Raw genomic sequence first — 15,183 nt, 5'->3', positions numbered from 1 at the left:
TTACAGATATATCGTTACCGAAGGTAAGTAACTTGTGCATCTGAAAGAAACAGATTAGATTTCTTACCTTAGAATAGATACCCCAGCAATACCAACTCCGGTGGTTGGTCTGAGAACCAATAATCACACCAGAAAGTCCTGGAGGACGGAACGGCCAAAGAAGCCATCCCTCCGGACTTGGCTGTCCAGGCAGTAGTGTCTTGCGAACGTGTGCAGCGAGGCCCACGTAGCTGCCTGACAGTTGTCCTGCAAGGGGATTCCCCGGCCCAGGGCAGTAGTAGCCACTGTGGCTCTAGTGGAATGGGCCCTCAGCCCAACAAAGCTCCTTTTTAGCCAAAGAGTAGCATGCCTTGATGCACAAGACGACCCACCGAGAGATGGTCCTTTTGTGCACCGCCCATCCCTTCTTAGCGCCCACGTAACCAACAAAGAGCTGGTCGTCCACCCAGAACTTGTGTGTGCGGTCAAGATAGAAGGAGAGCGCAAGTTTTGGGTGCAGACGGTGGAGCCGCTCTTCCTCTTTAGAGGGATGTGGAGGCAGAAAGAAGGTGGGCAAGGTGATGGACTGCCCGATGTGGAAGGCTGTGACTACCTTGGGCAGGAAAGAGGGTCTTGTCCGCAACTCAACCTTGTCCGGATGGACAGAATGGAATGGAGGCTTGGAGGAATGAGCCTGGAGCTCACTCACTCTCCTGGCAGAGGTGATGGCAACCAGGAAAGCAGTCTTAAGGGTAAGAAGACGGAGAGGACAGTTATGAAGCAGCTCAAAAGGAGTGCACATCAGGTAAGTCAGAACCAGGTTCAAGTCCCACTGGGCATCACGAAAGGAACAGCGGGGAACATATGAGTGATGCCCTTCAAGAGCCTATTTACAATCGGGGACTTGAACAAATAAGGCTGATCAGGTAGGCTTAAGAAGGCGGAAGGGGCAGAAAGGTAGCCCTTGATAGTGCCCAGAGCAGAGTCCTGCAGGGCAAGAGAAAGAAGGAAGAGGAGAACCTCAGAAAGGGGGCAGAGAGTGGATCCACAGCCTTTGATGTGCACCATGCCACAAATCTGTTCCACCTGCAGGCGTATACAGACTTTGTGGAGGGACGCCTGGCTGCCAGAATCACATTACAAACTTCAGGAGGCAGGTCAAATGCCCTCAACTGTCGCCTGTCAATCTCCAAGCATGGAGGTGGAGACTGGACAGGTTCGGGTGGAGGACCGTCCCCTGCTGCTGCGACAGAAGGTCCTCCTGAGAGGCAGAAGAATCGGGGAATCGACTGACATGCTGAGTAGCTCGGGATACCAGTACCTTCGTGCCCAGTCCGGAGCCACAAGGATGACTTGCTCTGCAGCAAAGCATATTTAGGTGAACAGAAAAACACCAAACAGCCCCAGAGTCTTACAATATAACCACATCAGCAAACTACCTAATCGAAAAATGCGTCTGTGCCCACTCACTACCAAAACAGACTTTTAGAGCTCTAGGTAAGTTTCTACCTTTAATCTATGAGAAACATATGAAGCAAAGCAACATACTTCATTTTCAGGACTCTTTATGCAGATTTGATAACTGCTGCTCTCTGCTTCAATCCAGATTTACAAAGTCACTCAGGGCCACACAAAGTGCCCTCACATGGTTTCATAAATCTCACTTAAAGTTTGCACTCCACATGCACCACATTAAGTGGTGCAAATGTAACACAAACTAGGTCATAAATATGCCCCCAAGTCTGTGTATCAAGAGAGGCATGAGTAGTCTCTGGGTGGGTTCATTGAACCCTCTGCACACTCGTATTCGAGAACCGAGAAGGCTGTGTGTCAATAGGGTCAGGATAATGTAGGGTTTTCCTTCTCAGCTGGAGTCTTATCAGGTTGGTGCCGTCATCTAAAGCAGTCAAACCTCACACCACACAATTTTTGATATTGAGTGCAACTTTGTTCTGTCTTTGTGAAAGTTCAAGTTATTCCTTGAGTTACTTCTGATGGCGGTAGAAATGAAACAATCATAACAGATGAACAATAGCGCCTGAGGAGGATATTGTGAAATGTTTGTTCTAGATTTGGTAAATGTATTTCCCTATGAATAGGCTGTTTAGCATTAAATAATGAAATACATACCCTGCACCCATCGACATGTGTGCACCTCCTCCTTCTGTGTGTTTATTCCCACCCAAAGCACCGGCAATGTTAAAGTCTCTGAAAAAAGAATAGAAATGCACAGTAATAAAGCTTATTCAAATATCTTGTAGTATTAAGTGTACTCATTAGCAGAACCTCTAACGGTATGTTCCATTATGATTTGAGGCAAATAATTGTTTACTACTTAGCTAACACTAGAGAAATGATCCAGTTTACTATATTTTGCAAAGTTGGAATGATCCTAATAATTAAAATCTAAACCTAAACGTTTACTGCTGCAAAGGATATTTAGCGAAACAGCAAAACACCAAACAGCCCCAGAGTATTAAAAAAATTAATCCACAAGAGCACATTACCTAATTGAAATAGTAGTCTGTGCGCACCCACTACTAATAAAGGGGCATATTATAAAAGAAGAGCGATAAACATCGCTACGTGCACGTAGCGCGTTTCTGTTTATCGGCGTCTATCGCTGAATTACAAATTAAAACTCTACTTTTGATTCTTCACAGTAGCTGTGTGTTCTTGCAGGTGCTGCCTCATGTTCTACTATATGAGTGCCATCAAATTGACTGTGTTTCTATATTGGCAATCCTTAACTAAGCATAACAAATACCAATGCATCATACTTGAAGTTGTATCACAAATCCTTCTTTTAAAGCGTGGTGTGAGTTCTTCTTTTATGTTCTAATTTTTATTAACCTTCGTGCAGTGCTGAAATTACATAAATGACACGTCACTTCCAATAGATAGCAATAACCTTTGTGTTGACACAGAAATTTGTGTTGACCTTTGTGTTGACATTGAGAAATTACTTAACAATGGGCATTCGATTAGTTGTAGTAGGTTAGTGCCTTTACTTATTATACCCAAAATACAAATACTAAGAATAAACATTTAAAAAAGTGTTTGCATTTAGGTGGCAAGATTTAGACTTATACGTGAGCTTTCACATCTGTTTCCTGATCCATCCACATTTGAGTTCCACTCTCTTGGGTTTCATTAGGGTAGGTTTTGGCATATTTTATAGTTAGGAAGCTTTAAGCAACAAACCTTTATTTCCCCTATTATTTTTTTCTGAACAAATACTTTTACTTTTTAGTAATGCCTATCAAAGATAGACCACTTTAATTCATTGATGTGAAAATTCTAACCATGCAGGAAATTATATGTTGTGGTTGGTTTTTTGTTCATATTTTCACAAAACTACCTCCGTCAACAGTGATGAAACGATTTAAACATCTTTGAGTTTTTTTTACTTAGGTAAAATGCAATTTGAAGGAAAGAAACGCGATCCAGTACTATAATGTATTTATCTAATATGTTTGAATGTCTTTTAGATGCTTCATCCCTCTTTGGGGTTTCATGAGCTAGACACCAAAAAGAACACTTATCCAGGCTTTTTTAGAAAAATTGTGGAGACAGTCGTACTAGGATAAAACCAATTCACTTCTTATTTATTATGGAAATGTTTACAGTTCCACAGTATTTGATCACAACGTGTTGTTTAATGTCTGGTCTAGTTGCCAGATAATTACAGTGGTCATCCCCAATGCATTTCAAGCTTGCTGCTCTTCGTCAGGGGTTGGGAGAGGTAGACTATTTAACGTTTTGTAGAGGAAACAAGGGAAGTTTTAAGGATAACATCCAGGGCTGATCATATGAGTAGCTAGTGCATGCAGCATGCTACATAAAGTGCAATAGGTTCAACGTGATGCTAAAATAAAAGGAACATGTCAAACAATGGGTTGACCTGGGAGAAGAAAAAGAAACAGGTAAACCAAAGTGTATTAAAAGCAAATAATGAAATGAATAGCTGCACACAACACAAGGTTCAATAAATAAGTTTAGATATGCAAATCACAATCACAATGAGTTACAACGGCGCAGTGCAAAAATGTTTAACGATGCAGTGAAGAATTGGTGAGAAATAGGTGCTATACAAAAATAAAATTTGAAGAATGGGGGAGTCAGGTCCTGGGACGTGGGGCTAGCTGGACCATTAATATAAGTAAGTACACAGATTGCCAGCCACACACTTACTTAAATCCTCTATTTTTGAGGGAACAAACCATAAGAGACTTCCTGGTTCGTTCGGGTATATCACTCAAAACCCTTTTATTATTTATTTGTTTTTTGTCTTTTTTTAAGTATTGATGTATGAAAGGGACATCTTATCGTTTTGTACACCTTATATACAATTATTTACAATTCGTGATTATTTACAACACAAACACATACACATACACATAACTAGTTGTATTATACAAAGTGAATTACTCTGATATATATACACTCAAATATTCATACTACGAAGAAAAAATCATCCATAATTCCATTAAGACCAGCGTCAAAAGTATAAACTTGATGACAATCATAAATCAATGAACTACAGTTGAATGTAGGCAGTTCAAAAAAGGAAAAATAGACTTCAAATTAATTCATTCAGTCCATTCAACCAATAAATGGCTCATCTTTTTACGCGTAAAAAGATTAGCCATTTATTGGTTGAATGGACTGAATGAATTAATTTGAAGTCTATTTTTCCTTTTTTGAACTGCCTACATTCAACTGTAGTTCATTGATTTATGATTGTCATCAAGTTTATACTTTTGACTCTGGTCTTTATGGAATTATGGATGATTTTTTCTTCGCAGTATGAATATTTGAGTGTATATATATCAGAGCAATTCACTTTGTATAATACAACTAGTTATGTGTATGTGTTTGTGTTGTAAATAATCCCGAATTGCAAATAATTGTATATAAGGTGTACAAAACGATAAGGTGTCCCTTTCATACATCAATACTTGAAAAAAGACAAAAAACAAATAAATAATAAAAGGGTTTTGAGTGATATACCCGAACGAACCAGGAAGTCTCTTATGGTTTGTTCCCTCAAAAATAGAGGATTTAAGTAAGTGTGTGGCTGGCAATCTGTGTACTTAGTTATACAAAAATAAAAGACATGACATCCAAAATAATAGGCTGCATTTAATGAACAATACATGTAGAGGTATTGCCTTCAACTGCAACTTTTCAAGTATGAAAAATAGGTGTTTAACCAACTGAGACTGTCCATATTATGAAAATAAATAAGTCGACGTTTCAACCCCTAAGGTTTAATTGACCAGGGCCATCATCAGGACAGATTGTCAAAAGACATTTAGAGGAAAGCAACATAAAAAAGACAAAGAAAAGAGCACGAGTCACCAATAGTGTGCATGAGATGAGGATGGTCTATTAAAACCTGCAAGAAACCCACAACAAGGCTTACCTAAAAAAAAGTGTGCTAAAGAACCCAAAACTAATGGAGAAGAAATAAGTCATGGCTAAAGGCACCCTGGTTCACAAAGGACCTGAAGATCCAGAAAAGATCCCTCAATAAAATAATAAGATCACTCAAATTCAGACTGAGGACTGTCCAACCTGAAAAAATATACATCCTACGCAGCACCTATAAAAAAAACTAATTTGTCAAGCTAAACAAAGATATGAGAAATGATTGCAGATCGAGCTCTACTGGCACAAAAACTCAAAGTTCTGGATGATGATCAACAGTTTTAGCAGAGAGACAGATACCACTGAATTAAATGGGAACAAAAAATCAGTACTTTCTATGAAACTAAAGCAGAAGGTGCCAACCTGCCTCTCAGTTAAGTAAGACCAATCCATCCCATGGAATGCCTCGGGTAACAGATGCACAAACCTTTCAATATGCTTTATCTTTTACGGCCAAAAGAATAGCCAGCCTGATCAAGAAAAGCAGTGCTGATGCTACACCGGGCACCAGTGGCATCCCTGCCTCAGTTTAGCAGCAGGATTTTGGTCCATGCTGATGAAAACCTGTTTAACATCTGTGTTAGAACTGGGGACCCAATTCCGATACGGTAGCTTGGCGCGAGGCAGGAAGGGACCTGAAACGCACCTGAAAAGCACTGAGACAGTAACTTGCCCGCAATAGAAACCAAGACTCTTTATCTCTTTGTAGTTCAGGCAAGTAGCATTTCGTAGGCACTAAGTCAGGGTAGGTAACACCTCCTCTGTAACAATTCAATGAAAAACAACACTTCTGCTATTCAGGGGAGTTCTAGGAAACATTTCCTGTAAGCATTGTCATCAAGGTAACACTTCAGGGGAATGCATATAATGTCAATACATTTCAGTAACATTTCCTATGCATATGAATAATTCAAGTAACATTTCTTAGACCTGAGGATCATATAAGTATCAGGTGCAACATTGCCTATGCAGGTAGATAATTATGGCAACATTCCCTAGGCAACATCAATAAAAGCAACATCACTTTTGCGCATCTTCGTTATGGGCAACACTTCCTATGCCCAGATTCAATGCAGGGGAACATTCCCTAACATCTAGGGAATACAGATAACCCACCCCCATGGCAGGCCTTACACTCTATGTATCTAACAGGTTGAAGGCAGTAGCACATTCGTGGCAGGTCTGATGTGGATATACTGACACAGGGATTCCCTGGAGGCGGTATGTAGTAAGTAACGACCGTCCCCAGACAGTGCTGATATGGGGCTGGGAGTCTTGTACCAACGGTTCCAGGCCCCAAAATCCATTTAGCCTGTCTCAGTTGCCGATGGGAGAGGCCTTGGTGATGTTTTGAGAACGAAGCCCTTCGCAGGTGTCAGGGTGGAGCACGCCACGTTAGCTCTTGCTGGCAGGGAGCTAATTGAGGCCTTCGCTACCAGTTCTGAGTTTCTTTTGGTGAGGAGAGGTCACAGGGCTGCCATCCCGCCCTAACCTGGCTCCTCGGCAGCCCACTATTAGTACTCGCACCGCCTCCCTCCCAGGGTCTTACCTGGGACGGCGCTCACTGGTAGGCCCATGCTGCTCCTGCGCTCCTCCCCGGGGCTTCCCGCTGCATCGGTCCCGGCCGCGGGGAGCTCTGGCAAGTGGAGAGGCACACAGCGCTTCTCTAACACATCACATGGGGGGACAGTTGCAGGGTTCTTGGAACACAGCGCTCATGGACAATAGCAGGAGACTTGGGGCATAGCGCTCATTAACTTGTGGACCCCCAGCACTTCAAGAATCACAGCGCAGGTTGGGGGGGGGGGTCCAGGTGTTAAGTCCACAGCGCTTCCCAGTCTCAGTCCTGGTTGACAGCAGGTCTTCAGTCGCAGTTTCTTGGGGAGAAGGTGGGGGTTGAGTTGGCAGGCATAAGAGGCAGGCTGGCTCCCTGCAGCACATTGGAGTTGGTCTCCTGGATTTCCCCCTCACTGCGCAAGGTCAGCAGGCTGGCAGAGTCCCTCAGCTATCTTGGGTACAGCAGGGCCTAAGCTCAGTCAGTCTGAGTATTGTAGGTTCCCCCCTAGGCCCAACTGCTATACTCCGGCAGAGGTTCCCCCAGGTCCAGTGGTGCCCCAACTGACTAGTCACGCTTCCCTCCCTGGGATGGAAGGTTCCAGGAGCTTCTACATGTTGGTCTATGGGACAAAAAGGCAGGACGGCAAAGATACAGTATCAGTATGTCCCAGCCTGCTCCTAACTACTAGTGCATGTATGTTCAATGGCCACTCTGCAGTAGCAGGGGCCTGTGGCTGCCATGCTATTAGGACAGAGCACCTGCACCTCAGCACTGTTTGGCAGTGGTAAGGCGCCCTAGAGGCATAGGTCCAACAAAAAGATGGTGGCAAAAATGAGGCGCAAAGGGAAAAAAATGCGGGGCAAGGCCACCCTAGGACTGACAGGTCCCGGAGTCGAATTACCAGTGGTTCAATTGCTAGAGTGAACAGGAGTGGGGAGAGTGGGCACCCCTGCCGTGTGCCAGGTGCTATCGGGAACAGTGCAGAGATATGTCGGCCGAGTCGCATATGGGTCGATAATTTCGTATATAGAAGTCTTGTATATGCTGACAGCGCAGGGCCCACTCCTATTCGTCACAGCACCTTAAATAAATATGGCCAGGTCAGTGTCAAAGGCTTTCTCCAAGCCCAGGACTAGGAAAGCCACGTGGGGACATCAATCCTTTGCCCAGTCCTGGATGTGACACAGCTGGCGGATATTATGGGACGTAGTTCTGGCTGGCACGAACCCGTATTTATCCGGGTATATCAATGTCTTCTACCTCCACTCTCTGAAAACTATTTTGTGCAGATTTGATAACTGCTGCTCTCTGCTTCACTCCAGATTTATAAAGACACTCAGGGCCACACAAAGTGGCCTTGTGTGGTGTTGGACTTGGCCCTTCTGGCAGGTTCACCCCTAAACTTTTTGCTTTGTGAATGTGAATTGGAGGTAGTGATTTTTGGTTTCTGCGCACTTTCACTGTGTCCCAGTGGAAAGTGCGTGCGCACTCTGAGTGCGTGGAGTAAGGTTGGCTTGCCCTCCCATAGGAATGCATGGGGAATGTCTGTGTCCCTGGTAGTTTCTGATGCGTGAGGTGTGCAGGCTCGAGTTTGGTATGTGCGAACTCGTGAGATTGAATGCTTCGCAATGATATATGTGGCATGATTGTGTCTTGTGTGGAAGTGCCACTGCTAGGAGTTGGCATATTAGTGTAAAATGTGTCTGGCGTGGGATAGGCTGGGGCTGGCTGGTGAGCCTGGCTCCAGGAGTCTGGTTGGGTCTGCCCGGTGGTTAGTGTGGAGATTAGCATGCTGATGGCTGGGGAGGAGTGCACTTGGGTCCTGAATAGGGCTGGGCTTTCCCCACTCAATGCTGGCTCTGCCCCCTGTGGTGCGTCTAATGACCCTAGCCTCCCTAGTGAATAGAAAGGGTGCTCCAAAACCAGCTGCGACTGGTTTCCCCCCACCCCGCACCTCAGACAAAAGAATTTACAGTATAAGAAGGGGCTGTGTCCCTTTACAATTTGTTCTCTTCCAGGATCCTGAGGGGGCTGCTGCTGGGCAGGAGGACTGCCACTTGGATTGCCTCTCTGCCTGGAGGCCCAGTGAGCTGGCTCTGGGCCCAGCCTTGCCCCCCTTCTTTTGCTATCTCCTTCCTAAGTAACCTGGTCCTGGACTTATGGACCTCTAGCGCCTGGGAGCGCTGTAAATTGTCCTTGAGCTCTCGAAGCGCTTTACTTTCCCTTTCGCAGCTGTCCACGCCGCTTTTTGCCGCTTTTTGCACCCCTGGCAGGTGCACACACCGCCAGGGACCTGGTGCCTTTGGTTTGGCCCCATATCGAGTGCCCACCTCGATTTATTGCTTATTTTAAACAAGCCGGTGCCCACTCGGCATTGACCCGCAAAATTGTCACCGCCGGCCGGCCCGGGAAACCCCTGTGACGTCATCCACGTCATCCCGCAGGCCGCGCTGGGATTGGCTGCTGGCCAGAGGTCTGACCCGGAAGCCAGGCAAACTTTGGCGGGACGACAGGAAGCAGATGGGAGCCCACCCCGCGCTCCTACACCGGAGAAGAGAAGACCGTCCGACTCCTTCCTCTGCTTCCCCCGGTCTGGGGAAGCCGAAGTAAGGGGAGCGGGAGGAGACCGTGACCGAGGAGAGTCCCGAGGAGCGGGAGCTCTCCAGCCAGCTGCCGCGAGACCAGTGAGTGCACCCAAGATGGAGAGGGGGGGCGTCGGGGCACATTTCGGGTGCCCGCCCCTCCCCTCCAGAGCAAGGGGCTGTCGTGCCTTACTTAAGTCAGAGTCCCCCGAGAGGGATTCTACAGTAGAAGGAGGCAGTATCCTGCGTGTTAGAGCAGCCCCGGAAGGCAGCTGGCCGCTCCCCCCCCAGCTATTCTCAAGCACAGTGGCTCCACAAATGGGAGGTGGTTCTCAAGCCCACGAGGGGCTCCAGAAGGGCACAGGTTCTTAGTCCAGAGGCCCACGAGGGCCACGGGGGCATTGTGTGTGCAGCTCCAGAGGCTGAAGGCGGCCCATCTGGTTAATTAGAGCCCTGAGAGGGCTCCTGGGGCATAAGTGTATTTCGGGTCCCCAGGAGGGGGACTCCCACGGCCTTGGGCATTCTTCGTTAGAGCCGATAGAGGCTCACAGCCCCTATTGTTGTTTGCTCGAGCCCAGAGAGGCTCAGGGGGCCATTCTGTTGTTCAGAGCCTGGGAGGCTCCAACGTTGTCCCCAACCATTGCCCCACAGCTGCCCAGCACTTAGTGGGCAGCTGCCACATTTAGGCCACCCTGACATTGGGACACAGGGCGTCCTAGCCCCAACAAGGCCAGTTGGCCTAAGGACTGTCAAAGGTGGTGACTTATGTGAGTTTGGCGCAATTGTGTTTCTCTACACCTCTGAATGTGTTGTTAATGCATCATGTGTTCTCCTGTGCTGCACCTCTGAATGTGTTGTTTAAGCATCATGTGTTCTCCTGTGCTGCACCTCTGAATGTGTTTTTATGCGTCATGTGCCTTGTTCTCACACCGCTGAATGTAGGTTCTGCATCATGTGTTTTCCTTCCCTACACCTCTGAATGTGTTGTGATGCATCATGTGTAATGTGCTTATACCCCTACAGGTATTGTGATACTTAGGTGGTTGTTTTTCTCCTAGTACAGGTGGTGCTAGTGAGGTCCTGGTTCCCTGCGTGACCTGTTCCTAAGGTGGCTAGGGTCGCGTAGGTGGTACTTACCTGTTACCAGTGATTACTGGTGGTGTGCTTTATGTTCTATTTTGTGCTACAGTGATTTATATTCTATGTTCTAAGTGCTAATTCTAACTAGTGCTAAGTTCTAAAAGTGCTGATTCCTGACAGTGGTCCATGTGGCCCTGTCTTGTACATATGCCCTGTAAATTCTGCCCGTGCTTGTTGGCGCATTGTAAAGTGTGTGTTCTTATTTAATGTGTTTTGGTATAATACAAAGGCTATTTTTATATATAACCTTGTGTGGAGTTTCCTTTGTGGTGGGCCTTGGGTGTTGTTCCTGGGTGCGCGCGCAAACACTTAACCTACATAGCCTCCAAGTTTAGCCTTGCTGCACGCGCCACATTACCTAGAGGGTTAGCAGGGGTTATCTTGGCGTGTAACTCCCTTGCCCTGACTTTGGAGTGGTGGTCTCTGACTGACTTTGGCGCAAGCCCTGGCCAGCCAGGGATCCCATTTCTAACATTGGTGGCAAGTGGTGCGGATCCAGATTTGTGTTTGCGTTGTACTGCAGTGGCAACAGGCCACACTACAAAACTCTGCATTTTAGATGACCACATTTTGGGGATTATTGTTTTTTTGAAGTTCCATATTTCTTCTCCTAAGGTAGCATTGTATAATTGTGTCCAGTACATTTGTTCCTCGCCCCGCTCCCAGAGTTTGGTACCTGTGTCACGCGTGGTCAGGTTGAGGAATCAGGGGTGGTAGAAACTGCCTTACAAGTCCGAGGGGGGGTTATGTGTGGATGAATGGTGTGTTACACTGGACAAGTGAGTGTGAGTTCTCTGGGTTAGGGAACTTGCTGAATACCTTTGTGAATTTTGTACTCCTGTGTAAAGCTCAGACCCCTAGGTTCCCTGTGTAATCTTTTCTCTAGAACGTCCACCAAAATGGAGCCTGCTTTTGATTTCTGTGATCTGTTTAGATACAGTATGTTGGAGTTGGTAAGGTTCTGTGAAGAGAGAGACATAGGGGTGGATGAGTCAGACACTCAGTCCGAACTTAGGAACAGCCTGATCCTATGTCAAAGGGGTCAATGAGATCTTGAGCGCAGTGAGGAGAGGGCCCGGGTCTCACACCATGAGGGTGGTGGGTCTGTGGGGAGCCCTGAAGAGGAGGAAGAGGAGGAAGAAGATGACAGTACCTGGACGCCAGTAGAGAGTAGAGACCCCATGGGTATGGAGTCCCTTGCTGGGTCCAGCGTAGGAGGCAGCGCCTCATCCCTTTCTCTGTCCCCAGAGGAGAATAGGAAGTTAGCCTTAGAGGAGAAAATGGCTTATGGGCTCATGAGTTGAGTCTTAGGACATTGGCCCTTGAGCAACAAAGGCTAGAGACTGAGAAGGTCTTAGCGCAGGAGAGGATAGAGGAGGCTGAGAGGGCCTTCACCAGAGAGAAGTTAGCTCTGGAGGGTGGACTATCCCCCGCGCGCAGTTTTAATTTTCTGGGCTCCCCAGGGAGGGTTGAGTCCAGTGGTGGCAGCTATATAGATTTCTGTGTAGGAAATCCCAGTCCCAGTTCCCCCAGTCTGGTCAGCCAGGGATCCCATTTCTAACATGTGGTTTCATAAATATCTCTTAAGGTTTGCGACACACATGTCAAACACAAGGAGAGGATGGACAGAGTGCTGAAACGTTTCAGACACTCACCCCAGTCACAGATCTGGGTTGAATCCATCATCGTTTTTAGCTCACTTCACCACCCCAGTTCAGACACAGCTATATGCAAATCAGTCTTGACCCTGTGCCTCATGGGATCAGTCCAGCCCGAACTGTGAAGCCATGTCTTCCCTGGACCAGAAACAAGCATCTTGGGACCGGTTTCAGGGTAACACCCCTCATCAACCAGGCTAGCTTGAAACAGGTGTCAAAAGTGAGCAAGGGACCCACCTCTGGGCATGCCCTGCCAACTTAGGGCAAACAAAGGAAACACAAGGAGATGATAGACGGAGCGCTGAAACTTTTCAGACACTCACCCCCAATCACAGATCTGGGTTGAATCCATCATCGTTCTTTAGCTCACTTTGCCACCCCAGTTTAGACACAGCTATATGCAAATCAGTCTTGACCCTTTGCCTCATGGGAACAGTCAAACCCGAACTGCCAAGCCAAGTCTTCCCTGGAATGGAAACAAGCATCCTGGGACCGGTTTCGGGCTAACAGCCCTCATCAGCCAGGCTACCATGTTGCGTGATGCAAACGTGGCGCAAACCAATTCATAAATATGCCCCCTAGTCTGTGTATCAAGAGAGGCAGAGGTTCATTGAACCCTCTGCACACTCGTACTCGAGAACCGAGCAAACTGTGTGTCAAAAGGGTCAGGATAATGTAGGTGTTTCAGGGCTCAGCTGGAGTCTCACCAAGTTGGGGCCGCCAACTTAGGCAGTCAAACCACACCCCACACAATTTTTGTTATTGAGTGAAGCTTTGTTCTGTCTTTGTGAAAGTAGGAGTTATTGCTTGAGTTACTTCTGATATCAGATAAAATGGAACAATCGTAACAGAGTAACGTTAGCGCCAGAGGAGGAGATTGTGAAATGTTTGTTCTAGATTTGGTAAATGTATTTCCCTGTGAATAGGCTGTTTAGCACTAAATCATGATATACATACCCTGCACCCATCATTAACTGTACACCTCCTCCTTCCATGTCTTTTTTCTCACCCACAGCACCCCCAATTTGAAAGTCTCTGAAAAAGAATAAAAATGCATCGTAATAAAGTGTTCTCCAATGTCCTGCAGTTTTACTTGTACCCATTAGCGGAACCTCTAACTGTATGTTCAAATATGATTTGAGGCAAATAATTGTTTACTGTTTGAATTGAAAATGTTATTGTATTTAGTTAATTAAAACCTTTACAATATTGTAACATAAAATACATGATTAAAAAAAGAGTACAAAGTCTTTAATGGTTAAAAGGAAAACTTTCTAAGAATCCATGTAATTGGAGTGTTTGTGAGAGGGCAGAGAGGGTTCTATGGATCAGTTCATCATACTTCACGCCTCCGACTTCAGCACTATAGTATCGTGTTTCTCAGTAATTTGTATTAGCTGCAGTGACTTTTGACAGAATCTTGCGGCTCTACAAGCTGTCTGCAATTGTTGGCTGTTTAGTGCTAGCAAGACAGCCGAGCGGCATGATCTAATTTTTAAAAAACGGAATGCGTGAAAGAGAAAGTAACGTCTCAGATTTTTCAGAGAGGGGCAGATGCATAATATGTGCAGCAATGATTCTTCCTTTTGTCCACATAGTCTGCAGTCTGTGGTCGACCATGTTTGCTTCCATGCCGGTGTATGTTCTTTTAAGGTGGAGGTGCCCAGCCGCAGATTTAGAAGAGTCTTTTGGGCGGCCGTGGATATATGGTTGACTAAATAAGGTTGAGGCTCCATTTTCCCATACGTGGCCAACACCGTCCACCCGTGTTTTTTGTTCGCTGTTGCTGCTTTATCTAATAGCCATGATCTTTGCTTTGCGGAATCCGTTGGTCACTTTTTTAAAAGCCGCGAAGGTTTGATTTGTATTCCATGCCTTTTCCAGATTTAGTTCTGACAGGGCGTTCACGCAAACTGTGTTCCAGTCATTTTTTGATTTTCTCTGTTGCTTCATCTCCATCCAACACAGACCCATGAGCGTGTCTTCTTGAGCTGCTCTTAGTTTCCAACATGTTTTTAAAATAGCCGCTTGTCTGACTTGGTGCTGGTTTGTTAGGCCGAATTCCAGGCGGATCTGCGATTGGGATACGAATCTCGGGATGTGGAAAATATGTTTGAACAGCTCTGACTGTTGCGTGTTCAAGAAGTTTGCATCCTTACCCCTGTTCAATTCCGACCCGTAAGTTAAAGATGGTAGAAACTTGGCAGCTATTACCTTCAGCAGGTGCGAGTTGGAGGGGCAATTCAATTTTGTTTTAAGTAGGTTTAGTGCAAAACGTAATTTGTTTGCCTGAGCCTTTCTGTACAATTGGTGGTCATTCAGAGTCCATCTGGAGTCGACCACTGTACCCAGGTATATGTACGAGGCAGTCTGCTCAATGGTGTTGCCTGCAATGTGCCATTTGAAGGGTTTTTTCCCTAATCGCGAGGCAAAGCAGACAATCTTTGTTTTCTTAAAGTTGATTTGCAGGCCCTGTGCGCTGATGTAATCGTGGAGCTTAGTGATGGAGCGTTGAAGGCCCATCGGGGTCTGGCTGCACAGTACGATGTTGTCTGCGTACTGTATGCTCCTAATTTTATGCTGGGCTAGCTTTGGTGGGTCGCTTTCTGTCTCCGCGATGCTCTTGTCCAGGTCCGCTGTGAAGATGTTAAACAGCGTTGGTGCCAATACGCAACCCTGCTTAAGGCCAACATGGGTGGGTATTTTTCTAGTTATTCTTTCTCAGTTCCCTAGTTTTATTCTTACCCAGGTGGATGAGTATAGGTTGATAATTGCCCGCAACAGCTTTGGTTGTATTTCCCAGGTGGCCATTTTTTGCCATAAGGCCTCCCTC

At 46.1% G+C, this 15,183-nt stretch overlaps 1 protein-coding gene across 1 annotated transcript in view; it reads right to left on the bottom strand.

Annotated features, from left to right (window-relative positions):
* Positions 1 to 15,183, bottom strand: part of LOC147708877 (uncharacterized) — a 255,951-nt gene that overhangs the window by 91,157 nt on the left and 149,611 nt on the right. The window contains exons 13-14 of the mRNA XM_086925794.1: positions 13,308 to 13,385; positions 2,110 to 2,187 (exon numbers count right to left, since the gene is read on the bottom strand). Of these exons, the coding sequence (XP_086781920.1) occupies positions 2,110 to 2,187; positions 13,308 to 13,385 (156 nt within the window). The remainder of the gene's footprint in view (positions 1 to 2,109; positions 2,188 to 13,307; positions 13,386 to 15,183) is intronic.

Source organism: Lissotriton vulgaris, chromosome 6 (assembly GCF_964263255.1).
Source record: "Lissotriton vulgaris chromosome 6, aLisVul1.2, whole genome shotgun sequence".
Taxonomy (NCBI): Eukaryota; Metazoa; Chordata; class Amphibia; order Caudata; family Salamandridae; genus Lissotriton; species Lissotriton vulgaris.
The sequence above is the reverse complement of the archived record's forward strand: the minus strand, read 5'-3'. Positions and strand labels throughout refer to the sequence as shown.